General features: G+C 36.6%; 1 protein-coding gene across 1 annotated transcript in view; it reads left to right on the top strand.

Annotated features, from left to right (window-relative positions):
• ERBB4 (erb-b2 receptor tyrosine kinase 4) overlaps positions 1-16771 on the top strand; it is a 307627-nt gene extending 290856 nt beyond the window's left edge. Inside the window, exons 24-26 of the mRNA XM_036319579.1 lie at positions 4087-4134; positions 4942-5239; positions 8725-16771. Coding sequence (XP_036175472.1) covers positions 4087-4134; positions 4942-5239; positions 8725-9170 — 792 coding nt within the window. The 3' untranslated portion in view covers positions 9171-16771. The remainder of the gene's footprint in view (positions 1-4086; positions 4135-4941; positions 5240-8724) is intronic.
• The last annotated feature ends 4349 nt before the right edge of the window (positions 16772-21120 follow it).

Here is a 21120-nt window from a genome sequence, read left to right as displayed (position 1 = left end):
ATCTTGATCATTCAACTAAAAAGTAAATTTTAGGACATGATGTATGTAAAAGTGCTTTTCACACTATATTTGATATATGCTGACATTTGCCTTCCTTATACCCTCTGACTTTTGAGTCCCAGTTAATCATACAATGTCCCAGTGACATGGCAACAAAATTAAATTTAATTCTCTCCATCACCCTTTCAAATACCCCACCAGGAAAAAAAATTCTGCCCGTTTATAACCCACCTCCACTATCTCCACGCTGCTCACAGTAACTCCCCTCACCAGCTAATTGAACAGATGCGCCCAGGCTGCTTCCTGAAGGTCTGCAAGGCTGGGCTTTGACGGACAGCGGAAAGTGGCACAATGGAAAAACAAAAGCCTTTCACTGAGGGCACCGCTTTGTTCTGGGCAGAACGTTAAGGTCACTCCCGCTCATTCTGACTGTGGGGATCTTAATTTCTACTCAACCAATTTACTTGCAGCTGTCATTCTTTCCACTGTTAAAGTTCAGCTCTTCAAGTTTGGGGAATTGGGGGGCGGGAGGTGGCAGGCAATGAGAAGAGCTTGCTGCACAAACTAAAAACAGCAAAAAGCAAGTAGAATCTGGCTTGGCTCTCAAGTACAAGAAGTTATTTTCAAAGCCCATAAATTATGACATAGCGATTAACATGTAATTTAAATATATTTAAACAACAATTATATCACATTCCCAGCCCAGCTAATTGGCCTCACAGATGTTCCCTTGTAGCTGCACTGCCCTTCCAGGGGGAAATGAATGAGGTGCTTTTCATCATGGAAAATAGAAAAGAGAAAAAAGGGAAAAAATGGAAGCACAAACATAAAAAGCAGCCAATAACCCTAAAAAAACAATGAATGCTAAAGGCGCTTTGCTTAGCATTTCTTTCTATTTTAATGTAACAAAAAGCATTTAAAAGTAGCAAAAGCATGAAGACGCTCCTGTTCCTGTGATGGTGTCTGGCAGTCTATCCAGATGGAGTTGGCAGGTTGCTCACAGAAAGACTTCTCAGGGCAGGGACAGTGGATGCATTCTAGCAGGACAGCGCCTCACTTCCTGTGTCTGAACAGACTACGCGTGAGGGCTCGTTATCGTTAGTATGATGCCTTTACCGCTGAAGGTGGTCTGGCCCAGATCATGAAAATAGATAATAAAGTATTTCCTGATGAGGAATCAAGGCTGTTTCCTCAGTGTGATTCCAATCAAACATCACCTAGTACAGCAACTCTTGCAAAGTAAAGAGTGAAAGGAACACTGGTAATTACTAATATTTTTTTATACCTTATCTTCCAATCTGTAATCATGTAATTGAAATAAACCCACTGCTGCCTCATTTCCTTCTGGCCATTTCTTCTAATAATCTCAGGTAATGTGCGATAGTACAGTGTAAATTCCAAAAGGCCAGTCACCATGTGTTTCTTAGCGCATTGTGATCCCTCCAGCATCTCCCACCAGTCTTGTGCTTTTAGAGAATTAATAAATCTTTGATAAATGCATGTGAAATGATGAGGGTTTAATTGATAGGGTAAAACCAAGGGTTATAATACAATAAAGTTCCACCAGGCAATTGTATTTCTCATACCACCCATCTATTTTGTATATCACTGGACTATACACAAAATTCCTTTCTCAAATTGTATGAACAATATATTTGATTTCATATCTTTCTAAAAGTTAGCAAAAAATACCTATATTTAAAGTAATGTAGAACAGGTAAGCATTTTTAAATGCCTTTTTGGTGAGTAGCTTTGGCATTTTAATTGTTTGACTTTAAAAATCCGATTTAGCAGATGTGAATATTTAAATTTTATATATTCTCTATATATGTGCAGAGCTTTCGAAGTTCAGTTATAAACATTAACTTACTTTGTCTGCACTATCAACGAGGTAGAGAGGCCAAGAATGAAAATGAGGATTTGAGGTGTTTCATGACTGGCCACATCACCTATAATTGGGACTGTAACTCATAAGGCGATCTGTCTATTTAATGTGGAATACCACCTTCTAGGCATTACATTTTAATTATACCTCTAACTTTCCATGCCTTTTAATGTGTCTTTAAGTTTTGTTATCAGAGACGAGAAGAAATAAATATTTTCTATGCCATCATGTAAGGGACTAAGTTGTGGGGAAAGTTCAAATGTAAACTCACTTTGCATAACTCACAGGTTTATAACTTGCCCCTTGGCTAGTCCAACAGACTAAATTAAAGGAATTGTACTATCCAGTAAATACTAATTACATTAAACAGCTCACCTCCATGAGACCATATTCTTCTTAGATTGTTTTGTGAATCTCTAAATGGTAAAAAATAAAAATAAAATAAAATAAAATAAAATTGACCTGGAATAATAGTTAGCTATATTTCATTGATGTTGCAAGATGTTGTTGTCTTTGAGGTTTAGTTTAGTTGTCTTTGTTCATTCAAAGACAAATTGTAGAGAATACAAGCTTTATCAAATCAACTGTTTTTATTTTCTCAGTTATCTCCAGTGCCTAGAAAAGTGCCTAGCCACATAGACAGTAGGTTCTCAACAATGTGTTTAATGAGTATATTTCTATATGTAAGTTTTTGTTAAGAAACAGAGTTGGTGTTTGTACAACCCCCTCTACTTACCCTAAGGAACATTGTCTTTAATATTTTATTTTATTTTTATATCTACTTTTACTTAGCCCATAGGCTGGATGGTTTATTGAACTATAAGAAAATAGATATTTTTGCTATTGTTTTTTTTTTTAAATGTTTTTATTAATTTGAGAGAGAGAGGAAGGGAAAGAGAGAGAGAAACATCAATGAGAGAGAAACATTGATTGGTTGCCTCCTGCATACCCTTACTGGGGATGGAGCCCACTACCCAGGCTTGTGCTCTGACCAGGAATCAAACCAGTAACCTCCTGGGGCATACATGGGAGGACACTTAAGCCACTGAGCCACACCGTCCAGGGCTTGTTTTGTGTTATTGTTGTTGTTTTTTAACTGCAATTTGATTTTACTGGTTCTAAATAAATGAAAATAAAGTAAATAAAGCAGGTTTCTAGGAAATAAATTAATTTCCTAAAATTTTCTGCTGTTTCTTAGCTTTAAAAAAAATAAGACTGAGCCCTAGTCGGTTTGGCTTAGTGGATAAGAGCGTCAGCCTGGAGACTAAAGGGTCCCAGATTTGATTCCAACCAAGGGCACATGCCTAGGTTGTGGGCTCCATCCCCCTCCCCATAGATCTCACATAAAAAAAAAAAAAAAAAAAAGACTGAAGAGAAAGAGCATGTACCTTTTTATAAGGAGAGGTTAAGAAATTAACACTTTGCCCAGTTTGGCTCAGTGGATAGAGCATCGACCTGTGGACTGAAGGGTCCCAGGTTCGATTCCAGTCAAGGGCACATGCCCCGGTTGTGGGTTGTGGGCTCGATCCCCAGTAGGGGGCATGCAGGAGACAGTAGATCAATGATTCTTTCTCGTCATTGATGTTTCTCTCCCTTCCTCTCTGAAATCAATGAAAATATATTTTAAAAGTAAATAAATAAATTAAAGTTAAACAGTAACTTAAAAAAAAAGAAGAAATTGACCCATTGCCAAAATGGTGAAAAATATATGTAAGTTGTTAGAAAAAAAACAATATTCCAGGCAAATCGAAATCCACTTCTATCTGCTTTGAGAAAAATGTCTTCTTAGAAGGGAAAAATTAATGGCTATGGTATGAGGCCATTTCAGTTATTTAATATTAATGAAGAAAACTCTTCCTTGTTTAAAATTACAGTTAATCGTTCACTATTTTTCCCTTTCTCCTAGGGCTAATCAGAGGAATAATCATTGTCCACTTAATTTTTAATCCATTTAAAATTTTTACTTTTTATACATAATTTTCCTATCTAGGGACTGAGTTAAAATATTTAATCTCCTCAAAACACTTCAATAAACTTGCTTGTAGTCAACGTGCATAGAATTTTACCCTTTAGCAAACTTCACTGTTGTGCATGGTTTCCTCTCTGGTTCATACGACTCGTGTGGCTTTTCTTTTTCTTTCTTTTTTTTCATTCATATTACCTCTTATTATATCCATCATTCCATTTTTCTTTCCTATTAGAGTGAAATTGGACACAGCCCTCCTCCCGCCTACACCCCCATGTCAGGAGTAAGTATTTCACAATCGACCTTCATCTTTTAGGATTTTTGGTCTTTGCTTACCATGTTTCCTCTCTCTTGTCTCCCTATAATTTCCTCATTTTGCCTTTGCCAACAGTAAGTTAAGCATTTGCTGTAGATTGTGAAGCAGCCTTTTTTAGATATCTAGTATTATTTCAGTAGGTAATCCAAAATGGAGATATTATGCATCAACAGTAGCTTTTGATTTTTACCTGGGCTCATAAGTTATATCTCTAGTGAGGAGGTTATCTTGACGACCACGAAGATAGGTTGTGTGCTAAAAAGTGAGAAACTCTCCAGTTAGGTACTGGAGACTCACAGTCATAGTAACTACAGAGAAGAATTCAGTAAGGAAACATCACCACTCAAATGGCACCCATGTGCTTCTGTTCTTAATGGCAACTGCCTATAATTAACTATGTTGCTATATGTCATGAAAATTCACTTTGAATTTTCTATCAAAAACGGGCAATTGTGGGGGGGAAATGTGAAATATGTTTATTAGATCATGTGGTGGTAGGTGCTTAGTAATATTAAGAGATTATATATAGTTCCAAATTGTTTTCCGTGACTTAAATTTTTAAGAAAAATTGGAATTTTAGGTGTGATTAGTCTGTAACTGAATGCCATTAGCCACTAGGGGAAATAAGGTAAATTAAAACAACCAAACAATCAAAACTCAAACCTGACATATTTCTGAAAGACGAGCTTCCATATCCTTTAGCTTTTCACGTTCATTTCTTTGCAACTCTTCCTAGCAGTAACTGTTGTCTGAATGTGTCTCTACTATTGACAGAACCAATTTGTGTACCGAGATGGGGGTTTTGCTGCAGAGCAGGGAGTGCCCGTGCCCTACAGAGCCACGACCAGCACCATCCCAGAAGCTCCCGTTGCTCAGGGGGCCACAGCCGAGATGTTTGATGACGCCTGCTGCAATGGCACCCTACGCAAGCCAGTGGCACCCCATGTCCAAGAAGATAGCAGCACCCAGAGGTACAGTGCCGACCCCACGGTGTTTGCCCCGGAACGGAGCCCACGAGGAGAGCTGGATGAGGAAGGCTACATGACCCCTATGCGAGACAAACCCAAACAAGGTACAAAGAGGATGTTCAGAAGTGATCGCCGTTCTACATTCACATCCATCAAAATAGGCAAAGTGTAGAAGGGGTATGGCCAAAGCTCTGGACTCTGCATCATCTGTGACCCAGAAACAGACCCAGGCTGCTGCCATCCAGGCGGTACTGTCTGAACCAGCAGCAGCTGAGGCAGTGATGGCTTTTTAGAAATCAGAGTCTCAGGCCCTGCCTGCATAAGAGCCTGGAGTTTAACAAGATCCCCAGGTAGTTTTTAACATGGTCAAGCCTGAGAAACACTAACCTAAACATATTGTTATAGAAATATTTGAATGAGGTAGCATATCACAAGAGTTCAGAACCACTGTTTTATTGGACTTATCATAAAGACTGGGATTGTTGGCAAAAGTGTCCGAAGATTTTAATGGCACCAGTAAAAGATTTGGTGGATCCTTTAAAATGGTGTCATTTAAATGACCTAGTTTATTGCAGAAAATTAGGATTTCTTCTGACACATTTCAAAAATTAAAGTTCTAGCCCTGCATATACTTACACGTATATCATTCCACCTTGAAATTATCCATACTTTGTGGTTTCATAAAGCACCACAGCAGTTCCCTCTTATCTACTGTTTTGTTTTCCATGTTTTTAGTTACCCATGGTGAACCACAGTCTAAAAAGATCAAAGGGAAAATGGCGGAAGTAAACGGTTTATGTTTTAAAGTGTGTGCTGCTCTGAGTAGTGTGATGCAGTCTCAGGCCACCCTGCTCTGTCCCACCCAGGATGTGTGTCCATGTTGTGTGTATTCTTGGCTCATTGGTCACTTGGTAGCCATCTAGGTTTTCACATGGATCAACTGTATCACAGTGACGGTGCTCAAGTAATCCCTTACTTACTTAATAATTTCTACAAAGTGCAAGAGTAGAAAGGCTGGCAATTTGGATGCCAAAGAAAAGCCCTGAAGTGCTTCCCGTAAGTGAGAAGTTATGGATCTATAGGTAAAAATCAGTATAAATAGGGTTTCGTACTATCCACACTTGCATCTGTACTTTTCACTCTTTCAGGCATCTACGGGGGGTCTTGGGACGTATCTCCCATGGATGAGGGGGGACTAGTATACAGTGTTATGGTGGAAATGTTAAACACCCAAATCAAGCAACATTTCCATTCTGAAAAAGCCTCTTTCCTTCTACATGAAAAGCATCACAAAAAGAAAATAGATGGTTGTTATTCAAAACTGATGATCCTGTCTCAGCATCTTCAGTGTCAACAGCAAACTGTATTTTAAGACTCTGTATGAGGGCCCATTATGTCCTGTGATATTGGCTATATTCACTTTTATAAAATGTGAAATGCACATTGTAAATAGCCTATTAATACACACACACACACACACACACACACACACACACACACACACACCTAGGTATATAGAAGTACTTATTTTATATGATGTTTATATTGTAATATATGAAGTGTATAGTAACCCAGTAGTGACACAAATGGAGGCTTTCAGAGGCTTTGGCAGATCCCCCTGAAAGTAGAATATTCGATTCTCAACTCTGCCACGGAGTTACTCCTCTATGCATAACCGCATAGTTGGTTACATGGTTTGCATTAGGATAATAAGTAGATTGTATTGAGAAAAGGTAACAAAAATCTTCAATGAGATAGGCAAAGGTATAGGCTCACTGTAGAGCATCCCCAGATTCTGCCTCTGAATACTAAGAGACCAGGTTTCTGTAGAAGGAATGTTTAGTTCTCAAAGACTAGAGCATTTTACCCGTGGTCGGTAAACTGTGGCTCGCGAGCCACATGTGGCTCTTTGGCCCCTTGAGTACCGAGATGGGGGCGCATACAGTACAATTGAAACTTCGTGGCCCATGTGCAAAAGTCGGTTTTCGGCCTGGGTGAGTCTATTTTGAAGAAGTACTGTTGATATTTGGCTCTGTTGACTAATGAGTTTGCCAACCACGGGATAGACATTCCTATACTTTTAATGAAGAAGTTTAGAAATCTAGGGGGAAAAACAATTTCTGGCTCCCTTTTAGGTTTATTCATATATTTTTCTTAAAATGACAGTAGCTTTGAGCCCCTTTCAAATTAAAACATTTTATCAAAGGTAAAGTTCACCCCACTCCTATAGGGGCAATAATGAAAACAGTGCAGAAGAACAAGATGATTACTCAGGAGGAGTTAGAAGGTCTGAAGTCTAGTTCATGGCTAATTGGATCCTTCATACATTATTGAATCTCTGTTTTCTGCCTATAAAGCTGGAAAAACACAGCTTGCACCTCTTTTTTCACAGGATTGTTGCAGGATGAAATGAGAGTACCTTGTACGTTACTGAACTGTAATTCATGTAGTATATGATGATGAGATATTCATTACCAAGCTAAATACTTAAGTACATCCATAGACCTATATCCAGGGGAAAATAACCCTGAGTTGATGAAATTTTTTTCTCTACATGTCAAACTAAGTGTGGGGGATAGAAAGTTTATTTCAGAATGTTGGCATCTCAGCAAAGTAAGAATAGCTAAAGTGTCATTTTTTTGTGTGTATATAAAAGACAAGACAAAAATATGTCTGTATATTCAGATACATATCTATATCTATCTATCTATCTATCTATCTATATATATATAGTCATAATATAGAGAAATTAAACTTGAGGAGAGCAATATTAATTAACAGCATTTTTTTAAAAAAAATTCTGGGCCAGTACCTATTTTAGATCAATTTATTAGATTAAATCACAAAATAGCCACTAATGGGTCATTTCCAACCTACATAATAGTGGTATTTTATATGAGTCAAACTAATAGTTTGCTATTTTGTGATTATCATTAGCCACTGGAAATTGTTATACTTTATTGTTAAGCTTAGGTATTGGCAAGCGAGTCACTTTAGAAGCATGTTAGATGTCTACCAAGTTTGTTTTAGGAGTTGAGTTTTTCTTCTTAGATGTTTCTTTTCCTATGGATAAAGCTTACTGGAAAACATCTATAATCAAATCCGTGTTACTATACAGACACCACAGTAAACCTCACTTGCCAAAAATGCTATTCTTTCACTTCGCCTATTGATCTTGGAGTAGAATTCAGCTTAGACATTTTTCAATATCCTTTAAAAAATTCTGATTTCTCAGTATTTAAAGGCTATTTAACCCTTATAGGTTGTCTCATCTTCCAACATAAGTTTGGATAACTGGCCCCATATGTAGGAGAGACGAATGCATTTAGAGGGAAAAAGAACAATCTCTAGGCGACAGAAACACTGAGACCAGCCAGCCCTGCAGGCGTCTTCTTTTGTCCTTATCATTTTTGACCCATTTACTCTTTTTTTTTTTTTTTAAATGACAGCAGTAATCAACGAAAGAGTTTTGTGAGAATCCCTGGCTTTCTTGTTCTGAACAAAGAAGCTAACCGTTCTGTATTAACACTTGCTCTAATTAACATTTCCCAGGTAGCAGATGTTAACTGATACTTTCGTATTCCGTCAGAATATCTGAACCCTGTCGAGGAGAACCCGTTTGTCTCTCGGAGAAAAAACGGAGACCTTCAAGCTTTGGATAATCCCGAATACCACAATGCTTCCACTGGTCCACCCAAGGCAGAGGATGAGTATGTGAATGAGCCACTGTACCTCAACACCTTTGCCAACACGCTGGGGAACGCCGAGTACCTGAAGAACACCGTACTGTCTGTGCCGGAGAAGGCCAAGAGAGCGTTCGACAACCCTGACTACTGGAACCACAGCCTGCCCCCTCGGAGCACCCTGCAGCACCCAGACTACCTGCAGGAGTACAGCACAAAATATTTTTATAAACAAAATGGACGGATCCGGCCGATCGTGGCGGAGAATCCCGAATACCTCTCTGAGTTCTCCTTGAAGCCAGGCACTGTGCTGCCTCCTCCACCCTACAGACACCGGAATACTGTGGTGTAAACTCAACCGTGGTTTTAAGGTGGAAAGACATGCCCGCTCCAATTTCCCTGCCACCTCTCTTTCTCTTACGGTCTCCCTTCTACTCCCAAGGCCAGTAGTTCTGAAACTTCCCAGGGGAAGCTGTCGAGATGCAATGATAGTTATGTGCTTATCTAACTTGAACATTAGAAGGAAGGACTGAAAGAGAAAGACAGGAAAAAACACACTGTTTCTTCATTTCTCTGCATGGGTTGGTCAGGCGACAGAACCAGCAAAGGCAAGGCAATACTGCCTGCTGTCAAACAAGTTTTCAAATGTTTTCTTTTTTCAAATTTCTTTCTATTTCTTTTTTTTAAATGCGGAGTCTTGAAAGACCCATGCTATCTGTTCCTGTCTACAGGAACTGATGTGTACAGTTTCAGCATCCCTGAAAGCCCTAATAACCTTTACATTAGAATAAGTAAAAGATAACCTTTTCTATAATATGTAATATAACAGATGGAGAATCCAAATTTCTTTCTCCCACTGTTTCTATCCTGACAAGCAAGAGTGGCTAACTCAGCTTTCATTTCTGAATCTGCATCAGAGTTAGAACTAGTAATCTTGTTTGGAGGGCTTTCTTGTGTGTTTTTTTATTATTTTATTTTCCTTTTTGTTTTTGCTTTGCTCCAGTCCTTCATGTTACTACTTTCTCCCCTATTTTTGGCTTTAATTTCTAATTGCAAAGATTTTTTATGCATTGCTATAAATTATCAAAATTCTAAAAAGGAAGTGGAATGGCCACTATTTTAAATATATTGTCTTTAAAATTAGAAAGGGAGGCCAAGATGTTAGTCAAATATAGCATCAAATCTCACCTTTTTTTGAGTTTACACTATTGAACATGTACCACCCCCATTCCTTTTCATCCTTCAATGTTTTCTTCTCCTCCATAAATGACAGTACTTGATAGGCAGTTGGTAATTTTTTTAAAAGAAGGGAAACTAAGAGACAGTTCTGTGTGGTTCATGAAAACTACTGATATTTTCAGGGGTGATCCAATGGGGAATCCATTGAACTGGAAGAAACACACTGGATTGGGTATGTCTACCTGGAAGATACTCAGAAATGTAGTTTGCACTTAAACTATCATTTTATTTGTTCTCTTTCTGAACTCCATTTTGGATTTTGAATGAAGCAATATGGAAGCAACCAGCAAAATAGCTAATTTAAGCACATTTTTTTTTTAAAAAGTGCTTAAAGAAAGAAAGACTATGGAAATACCAAACCAAGCAAATTAGGACTTTGGAACAGTATCCAGGGATTATGATGACAGGGACAGCACGTTATCTACATGTGATATCACATTTGCTACGCAAGGAAAGTTGTCCAGTTTGTATACTGAATATTAAGAAATGCAAGTAACGATGGGCTTGAATTCTATGGAATTTCTAGTATGAGACTCTATTTATAATAAGGGGAAGGTAACTCTTTGCACATAAATTGGTATAACAAAAAAAGAAATACACGCATTCACAGCTTATAGATAGATCGTTGGGGCAAAAATTGTAAATAAACCTGAAAAATATTCTCATGTAATTATTTTAATATCCCACATACTAATCTTTTGATACTTTATATAATAACTCCTTTCCTCAAACACAGCATCCTAGTAATAGGACCATCTTTATTATGTATTGTTTCAAGAGAATACCTGCTGAGTTAATATGATTAATGGGAACAAATGGTAGGAACGAGTCTCCAGAAAAAGGGAACCTCAGATCAGTTATTAGGAGAATTGGATATGTCTCTCTTTTCTAAGAAAATCCATCCCAGGTCATTTGGATTTAAAATTTTTTTTTTCTAATGTTGACATAGTGGGATCAAATTTGACTCTATTATAAGAAGCAATTAGACTAAAAATCTCCAAATGGTAAAACAGAGACTTTAGAGGGGAGAATGCAAAAGAAAAAGAAAAATCTAGATTTCTGCTTGTTTTGAAAATGTAAATCCATTAATACCTTCAACTTATTTTTTCAATTAATATTTATTTAGAGTCTATTAAAAGCACTGTGTTATGTGGGAAATACTGAGATAAATGTAATATTATTCCTAACTTAAACATTTTAGTCTAGCTTTATTTGGGATGACACTTGAATTTCTTCATAAATTTAAAGAATAAGATTGCATGAACTTTTTGTGAGTAGTCATCATAAAATCAGCTGTTAGTGAAACGATCTCTAGTGAACTCATTTGAGACACAAATGAAAGATCCTACAAGTTACTAAAATATACAAATAGGATAGTTTCAACGCTATCATCTAAGCACAAACCGGTCTAGAAGGATGTTGCATCACTGGCCTATGGGCCTGCCTGGATCTAACTTGACCATTAAATTGGCAGTCAATGTTGGTCTTTGGCCAAGAACCTTGGAGGCATTGGGATCAGTTTCGTTCTACGTTTTGAAAAGGAGGTAAGCTAAAAGAGCGACGAAAAGCAAGGAAGGGGTTTCTGAGATATTTTCTAATAAAGTTCAACCACAAATTTCCCAAGAATAATTCAGGCACCACAGCATGACAGCTTAGAGCACTCTCACCCATTCAGAGGAGTCTCTGGGAAAAGGGGACCTCACATCAGTACTTATGAAAATTTAAATATAACCCTCCAAATTCTGGATAAATCTGTACCAACTCAGCATTGACAGCACCCTTGTTGGATACTGGAACTTGATTTTTTTTCTTTTGATTTACAGTAGTCATATATTTTTATTGTGATATGGAAAGCACAATCGTTTATTTTGTAGAAGGCTAGAACAGTATTTTTTTTACTCTTAAGGTAATAGAAATGTATCCAGTGAATGTAATCTCCTCCATCCTAAGAACATGAGACCCTTGGACATCAGTTAATCTTCCACTAATCTAATAACTGGAGATAGATGTGAGTATAATCTACAGTGATCCAAAATGTTTCATGAGGGCTCCACGTTATTGTTCCTTTTGAATGATTTTTGTAATACATACTTGATTTCAGTTGTTTTAAGGTTTCCCTTTTGTTATATATTTGTTTTCCTTAGAAAACATATTTCAGAGTGGATGAGAAGGAGAAAAAAAAATCCATTTGTTCCAAAGAATAACTCGGTCAACCCAGTGGAGCGTAATGTTCAAATGCCAATCAAAGCCTGAAAGGTGCATTGGAATATCATGTCCCTGAGGCTAGATGTATCTGTGCTAATATGCAGAATCAATTCAGTCAATTTGAAGAAAATTAATAGTAAAGTTGCACAAACTATATTTTTAAATCACCAAATTTTGTAGTTTATACCTACCTTAGGGAATCCTATTTTCAAGTATGAAAAATGGCATAATAGAAAGGTTGTTTAAAGAAGTACTTCTTAGACAGGTGAGGAAAGATGTTCTGTAAACCAGGGTAGACCCAGCACCACAAAGCAGAAAGGGTATTCTTCTAAGACGTGTTATAATGTATGCTAATAGCTTCTAAAGGCAAGACATGGCATGAAGGTCAGGAATATCCCAATGCCACAGACAGACCCTTAAAAGGACTCTGAGGGTTAGCTGCTATCTGAAGTTAGAGGGACTATGGGTGTGCTTCTTGAAGTGTCGAAAGTGAAAAGAAAAATTTAATTCTTTAAGCCCGACAGGGAAGGATGTAAATACAAGTTTTTTCTAGCTATCTAACCTTTATTTCAAAACTTGAATTATTCATCCATCTATAAATGTTGATTATTTAACTAGTGTATGTAGTTCATAAGGTAATAGAAAAGGTAAAGATCATGAAAGCATGTATATAACTGGGCAGACCATGAAAATGCTGTAAGATGTAGATTTAGTTAAGTTATCAGACATTAAATGATTTTAATATTATTAAATAAACTAAGTTAGAAAATTAACCACAAACTATAATGTAACAAAATAAAGTGCAGGATATGAAAGTGTAGGTTGGATTTTGCAAAGTAAAAAATCAGTTTACCCTTTAAAATTGCTATTTGTTAGGTATATCTGAAAGTAGGCATGTAGAGAGCTGGTTCCACTTGTGAAAATTTGTTTAAAGAACTACAATTAATTTTTTTCCTCATATTCTTACTCCTTTACCTTTTAAAAATGTATTAAATGTAAAGAGAAATTTTTAGAATTTGTCTTGCAAGCACCACCTTGAAGAGTTTAACAGGCAAATATGTTGATTATGACTTGAAGTGAGGGGTCTCTCAATGAAGTCCGGGAAAATGTAAATGTTCTATTACCTTATGCAGAGACAGAGAATGAGTGGTGCCATTGACTAAGCAAACAAAACATTTAATTTGTGACATGTCCTTTCTTTTTCCTTGATACCTCTGGTTTCCCAAAACAAACAAGAATTAGTTAACAATATTCTGATAAAGAATTGCTAAAACCAGCATTTCAAACTGCTGTATCTCCATTATTTTGGACTCTAATTATTAAACTGATGATTTGTAATACAGCAAATAAGAAATCCAGGTGTGTAGGCTGCTAGTTATTAAAAAAAAAATCTGATAAATTCACTCCTGTATATGCTATGGACAGATACTTCTGCTGTGCCTCTCCTTGTGTATATGGGATTTTGAAGGACAGCCTTGTACCCATGTAGACACATAAAGGCAGACTCATGTCTTCTAATTGCCATTTGCTTGAAAAAGAATAGCAATAGAGAGATAGACTGGGTATCATTTAAAATGCCAAGATCAGAGGAGGCCTTAATATTACAGATATTGCAGTGGGGCCAGGTTTTATATTTCTGGGTAGAATTGATACAATATTCTAATCCCAGAGATGTCTTTGCAGAGTAGTTGTTTCTATAGTTACAAACATGAAGCAGTTGTGGACACTTTGTTGGGTCAGGAAAACCTTTTCTTTGTGTGGACAAATGGCTTTTAAAGCCATGGGCTGCTTTGTTATGTTCATTCACAGAAAAGTCCCCATAAAAAAAGTAGAAAATTTAGACACTCTGTTCAAGTCCCCCTGATTTTGCAAAAATGTAGGGTGTGCCACTTTTGTGGACCCCTGCCTCACCTCTTCCCAGCCAGGTGATTTTTGGGGCAGAAGAAAATGCTTCTCTGGTCATGAGCTGAAAAGACTCTAAGCCCCAATTTCATGGATGTTCTCATGCTTTCCCTGGAAAATACCCTTTGACTCTCAGTTTTATAAGTGATTATCTTGGTAGGTATCATAGAAATGCTCATTTCTCTCTGGACCTTAGAGGAAAATACCATCCTCTTTCCTTTCCCATTGGCACAACCACCTCCATTGTCTTCACTTTTCCACCACTCTAGTTTGGAGTGGTCCCCTCGATGCTGTATCTCTCTTAAGCCATAGTGGATCTCTGAGGTCCCACACCCTGCTTTGTGAAATAATGACTTAGCCTCTTCTCTCACATGCCTGACTTTTTCATAAAAGGTCCCAGCAATTTGGACATTATTTGAACTATGTGCAAATAAATTACTGCACATAGCATACTTTGTGATATTAATTTTTTCTTCATGTTTTTCCATGAAGATTGATTCCTTTACTATGTCCTTCTCTGTAGGATTTGAGATGAGTCAACCCTGTGATGAATCTTGAAACTCACATAGGGGCACATGCCCTTGGTAGGTCTCAGATTTAATCTTTTCATGAAAACCTTACATATCACTGAGAAGTTAGTTTTGCCAGCACATTAACTTATTTACTTTATCTTATTTTATTCCTGGTCACAAATATTGTATAGCTGCTGTATTTTTTCCCCCGCAAATGAAGAGTCTTAGTATCCTAAAAGGTAAAGGCTATTCAGCTTTGGGAATCCCCTATAATCTTTTATTGGTTTCATTCATCCATCTAAGAAATATGTAATGAGTGCAGTTTCACTATAATGGAAATTCATGTTGTCCACGAGGTTGCCATTCTTTCTCTGCTTATGCTCTCTAAGGACATTTTCCTTTCAAGACTCTACTGAGTTTGACCCATATCATGAGACATGGTTATATTTGTACAAATATACAAATATAAGAAAACAAAGTTTCATACCTATAGGCAATAGTCTAACTTGTCCAAGCCACTTTGCCTTTACTGCTATTTTTATCCCTGATGTGTAAAGTGTGTCCCAGCCTGTAGCCTTTTGAAGGAAAGCAAATCATACATCCTATCTATTGACATAACCTGGTTTTTGCATCTCATTTCCAGATTTTTTCAGTTAATGAAGGGTTGTACTTTTCCCCTCGCGTGAAAGTCATTTTCCTGTATATTTCTGGATCTCTCAGGGGCTGGGAGGAGGGAGTGAAGGGACTGCACCATAGCACTCCAAGAACCCTTTTGGGATTACTACAGTAATCAACTACAAAAGTTATTTTCTAATTGTAGATATGTGGGCTGTTCTTTTAAAGTAAGGTACTTTGAAATATGTAGCATAAATTGGTACTGCTGTTAAATGGGTCGATTACTAAACTGAGCAGCTGTCCAAGGGCAGCTAACTTTGAATGCACATCTCACTGGCTGTTGCGTCTACATCTCATGTTGTGAGCTCCAGGGACTTGCATTGCTGCATGTCGAAACTGCGTTGTCTCATGGTATGACTAGTTGTTCATGTCTTTCTTGAGCACCATTGTAACAAGATCGAATGAAAATGAGACCAATCTGTAAGACAATTCATAGCACAAAAAAATGTCATGTTAAATCTTCTTTCAGACCCTCATCTCATACAAGCATCACAATAGTTACTAAGATCAGGTGTTAATGGGAGACACTACCAAAAAGACAGAGGCTTAAGGTATTTTATACGTTTGTATTCGTTTCCTTGTGTTCTTAACTTGTAAAGAGAAAACAAGCCCTCTCTCTTATGAAGTACCTTCAAAGGACAGAGGTGCAAAAATACCTAGTTGGTAAGCCATCAGTGTTTCATTTAAACCCCAGTGTTCAAAGTTAGCTGCCTTTTGAAATAAAAAATACTACTGTATGTTTGAAAATGTGAATAGTATTTTTATAGCTTGTTAAAGACATGGCTAGTTGCATTTGTAAATAAGGATAATGTTGATTTGATTTTCGTTTGTGGACATCTTTATTTGGAACATAATTGTCTTTAGGGTTGATTTGTATATAAGTAATCGGCTTGTGATTGTTTCTTTTTGGTTGGAAGTTATAATTTTGACATTACTTGTGATTCTGTGTTCAGCACTATTGTGATATGTTCAACCTCTGCACTCGCTTACACAATAGGATATGACAATTGTGTGTTGTAAAATGTTATTTTGATTTTTTTCTATTTTATCTATGAAGGATTATGCACTTAACTCATACTAACTTTTTTAATGTTAGGTATATTTTTAGTATAATTTCCTTAATCTTTTTTCTTCTGTAACCCTTCACCCCCTTCTTTTTCCCCTTCCCCCTACTTCTGTTGTTATTTGCAAATAAGAGACACTGTCTTTTAAATTTCTGTAATTAGGCTTTTCAGTTAGTTCTCAAGGATCCTCTCTTGGCTCTTGGGAAAGAATTGTACCTGTACAAGGCAATTATAGAATGCGACCTGCTTTGCCTCATTCCGTACTGATCATCCCAGCTGAACAATTTGAAAACTGTTCTGCTTTTTTGTTACATGAATCTGTCAGAAATATATTTTTAATTTAATATAAATGAAATTCAATAAAATATGAAACAAATTTTCTCTTCTGTGTCAGAAATTTGTTCTAAGAAAAACCAATTGGGGAGAGGAAGATTTGTTCTTGATTTAATAATATGAAGATGTGTAATGAGCTTATTTTTGTTCATAGTTATGAATCTCATTAATTATTCCTAGGAACCCTGTGGTTGTTTGAAATGTGATACATTCCATATGTTTTTACCACCTAGCACAAGTGCCTACTGATGTGCATAGCCTAATTATATGGACAGACTATGCTTCATTAACTGTGGTTGGTTTGTTTCTCTGGAAATTAAAATAAACGAATATTGGGTAGGTTGTATCCAAAAACCATTAATACTTTTATTTTTTATTTTTTCAGGGTTAAGCCTCTATTTTATTTTATTAAATTTAAAAATAATTAATTTATTTTTTATCACCATGTATCCCCCTTATATCTTCCTCTACCCACCCTTACCTCTCCCCCCCCACAAGCACCACACTGTTGTCCCTGTCCATGATTTATTTATTTTTTTCTTTTTGCTTAATCCCTCCAGGCCTCAGCCCTCCCTCACACCCTCTTGAGCTGTCAACCTGCTCTATGTCTATGATTCTGTCACTATTTGGTAACTGGTGACTGGTGACATGAGACAAGCCCACAGACATGTGTGGGAGTGATTTCAGAGACATTGTTGACATGAACAAGATCTCTCAACACTCTCTAATTCCAATTTTCTTATTTTTAATACTAGTGGCCCAGTGCACGAAATTTGTGCACATTATAAAGGGAATTAATTAGAGGAAATATTTTAATATTTCTATTTGCTCTTTCTCTATAATTGAAATGTCAGAGATGAAAGAAAATTAATAAAATGTATATGAAAATCTCCCTCCTGTCAGAGTCTAGGGTGTGCCTCAAGACCCTCGGTCAAGTCCCCACCCACCCACACATGCCTCGAAATCGCATGAGACCAGATCTGACCGGCCCCACCCCCGTCAAGCCCTGCAGGGCTGGGGGGGTGGCCTCAGGTCCCCTGATGCAGCCTCAGGTCCCCTGACCCCGGCGCTGGGGCGGGGGATGTGGCCTCAGGTCCCCCAGCCCCGGCGTGAGGGCACAAGGGCATGACAACCATTTGCATATTAGCTCTTTATTATATAGGATTGTTTCTCACTCCTTCATACTTCCACACTGTAAAAACTTTCACATTTCAATAGCTCCTCATTCAGGATTATATTACTGCTCAAAGCTGCTATGGTTATTTGATTATATTATGATGTCAACTGAGTCAGTGGATAGGAAATGTTTTTCAGCAATATATTGGAGTAAGTTCTCTTATTCCAATTTGTTCAGGTATGGGTCTTAAAGATTCTGCTGGTCACACCACCTGCTATTTGCATGGACATGCACACATTCTCTCCCTTAGATGTTTAGGCCCATATTTTTGCGATCATAGTCATTCCTTAGTGTTCACAGTAACAAATGTCAGGTGCTCTGTATTTTAAGCCATGGATAAATTGAGGAAACGGAAGTAACAACTTGTGTTTCTAATGCTTTAAGGAACAGTTGATATTTCCAATAGCACCATGTTAGTTCATAGCAGTTGTAGGACTCACTAATTAATACTGCTTTACCACGTATAAACTTATTCTGCATATGTTGGTTCATTTGACTTAATATACAATTTTTGTTGGAATAATCCTAGTCATCCAGATAAGAAAAATAAGACAAATCTAGAGTTATGTGACCATTACCAAGAGGTGGTACTCACTCTCAAAGCTTTATCTTCTGATGAAGAAAAATCTTTCTTCCTCTAATTAGTTAACACTTCTCTTTATCCCTCTGCTAAAAAAAGAACTTTACTCTGATAGAAGCATATTTTATGCTAACACACTGACTTATTTTAAAAGTACCAGTGGTCTTCATTAGACCCTTTATAAATGTTCTTCTGATACTACTGAAAACTTCAGTTCACCTCCTCAAAGTACCCAAAAGCAACTCATTTATGATGGAAAATCAGGTTTATTTCATTCAAAAAAGAAAAACTTAACATAATCACAAGTAAAAATATTTTTAAAATAATTATGTAGAGCCCTGGCTTATGTAACTCAGTGGTTAGAACATAAGCCTTCACACTGAAGAGTTTTGGGTTAGATTTTCAATCAAGGGCACTACCTGGGTTGCAGGTCCGATCCCAGCCCCAGTTAGGTGTGTGCAGGAGGAAACTAATCAATGTGTCTCTCTCATGTCAATCTCTCTCTCTCTCTCTCTCTCTCTCTCTCTCTCTCTCTCTCTCTCTCTCCTTTCCACTTTTTCCCTCCCTCCTCTCTATAAAATTATTATATGGTCTACTGATTGTGTCCTTTTCTCAGGGTCTTACAAATCTGTTCTGTAAAGGAACTACCTGGCCCCTACATATATCAGAGACTATGACATACCAATATGCTTATCTCTAGCAATGTTTTAAATACATTATTGATAACAGAAGTCAAACCTCTCATGAAGTACTTAAATTATAAATAAGTTGATAAATTTCTAGAGTTTATTACATGATAAACGACTACAGGATAGAACTTTGGAAATACTTAAATAAAATAATATGATTCCAAGAAAATATCCAAAATTCAATTAAAATGATGATAAGAGGGAAAAGATTATAAAGAAGCTGTGAGGTATACAATAGAATAGATGATTAAAAACTAAAATGAATGTAAAAATTCTAACTATTCTCTTCTAAGATTTCTGAATTCACAATTGTTTAAATTTTTAAGCCCTTTGGAAAGGTTTATATATTATAAAGAGAGAGAGAATATGTTACACAAATATTTACACATATTTATATGTTTCAGAGTTTCATACAGAATTTCTATTTTAAATGATTACAAGCCCCAAGATGTCAATCATATTACAAGTTACACTCATAAAATTCTAAACTGAGCAGGTGCATGGTTAGCTAATTGTATTTCCCTTCACAGTATTATCAGGCTGCATGATGAGCCATGGGGATCAAAGCCACTAGACAACCATCTTAAGATTAGAAACAGAAGACTGTCACCCAGATAGCAATTTTAGAGCTATAAACAGAACAATTCACTACAAGATAGCAATCAGGAGATTGTAAACCAAATGGTACACATGAGACAGGTGAATATTGAAATACCTGCTCTTGCAAGTTACCCATAGACTTTTAAAAGAAAAATACCCATCTTGCAAACCTGTTTCTACTTACTTATAATTCCAAGATGAGTAGACTGTTCTACAAAATAATATAATCCATGTTTTCAGCCTCTTTTAGAACAGTAAAATAAAGATTCCAAGCCTTAAAGACATATTTTGTTAGCTGCCCACCAGTTCCTATTGCAAGAGGCATAAACGTAGCCTACAATATCTTGAAGATAAAGCCTTAATTTTTCATTCCAGTTACTTTAAATACCTTCTTATGCCATTGTCTTCCATGTATTTCAGGGATTTATTGGATCATCTTGACTTTACTCTATGCAAAGTTATTATATTTGTGTGGATTTCCAGCCATTGCAATAATAACCACATTAAAATAATAATAGATATTGATTAAAGACTCACTATATGTCTGATCCTCTTTTAAGAACTTTATGCGCATTGTCTCAGTTTAATGTTTGCCACAATCTTATAAGTTACATTAGTTTTCTCTTTTAGTAAATGAGAAAAGTAAAATATTAGAAAGATTTAAAAAAAAAAAGAAGCTTGTCCAAAGCCACCCAAAAAGTGGCATCACTGGGTCATAAAGCCACGTGATATCAAAATACTTTTACACTAATTTGTTTTCCAATAAATAACTTTACTGTTTAACAGATACTGTTGGGAATTTGAGGATGTGGAGAATCAACTCTATGTACTGATCTAGATCTTTCTATACAGAGGACTCAAGCATTGCAAATTTTTGTATCCTCAAGAGGTCCTGAACCAATCCCCCATGGATACCAAGAGACAAGTTAAGTTGTGCTTTTGGGTTTTTTTGGGGGGGGCGGGCGGTCAAAATTTATACACAAATTTTCAATCTCATGGGGGTTCAGCATTCCTAAGCCCCTATTTTTCAAGAGAAAACTGTATATATCTATAATATTAATAATGGTATAGCAAGTGTGGTTCCTCATACATTTAAACTCAGTTATGCAATAAATTTAATTTCCTAAGTGTCTTTCCTAAATTTCCATTTTATCTAGAAGTAGAAAACATAAAATGACCAATTTAAAAAATTTCAGAATTAATTCAAAATATATTCAGCCAATTTAAAGTTTTTTCCATCTTTTCCTATTGGGGGTTACTTTTAATTCTGGAGGCCTATATTGGTAAACATTTACAAGATTCTGTAGCTATGATAAATAACTGGGA

The sequence above is a fragment of the Myotis myotis genome, unplaced genomic scaffold (genome assembly GCF_014108235.1).
Source record: "Myotis myotis isolate mMyoMyo1 unplaced genomic scaffold, mMyoMyo1.p scaffold_m19_p_8, whole genome shotgun sequence".
NCBI classification, from domain to species: Eukaryota; Metazoa; Chordata; class Mammalia; order Chiroptera; family Vespertilionidae; genus Myotis; species Myotis myotis.
This window is presented reverse-complemented; position numbering and strand designations above follow the sequence as displayed.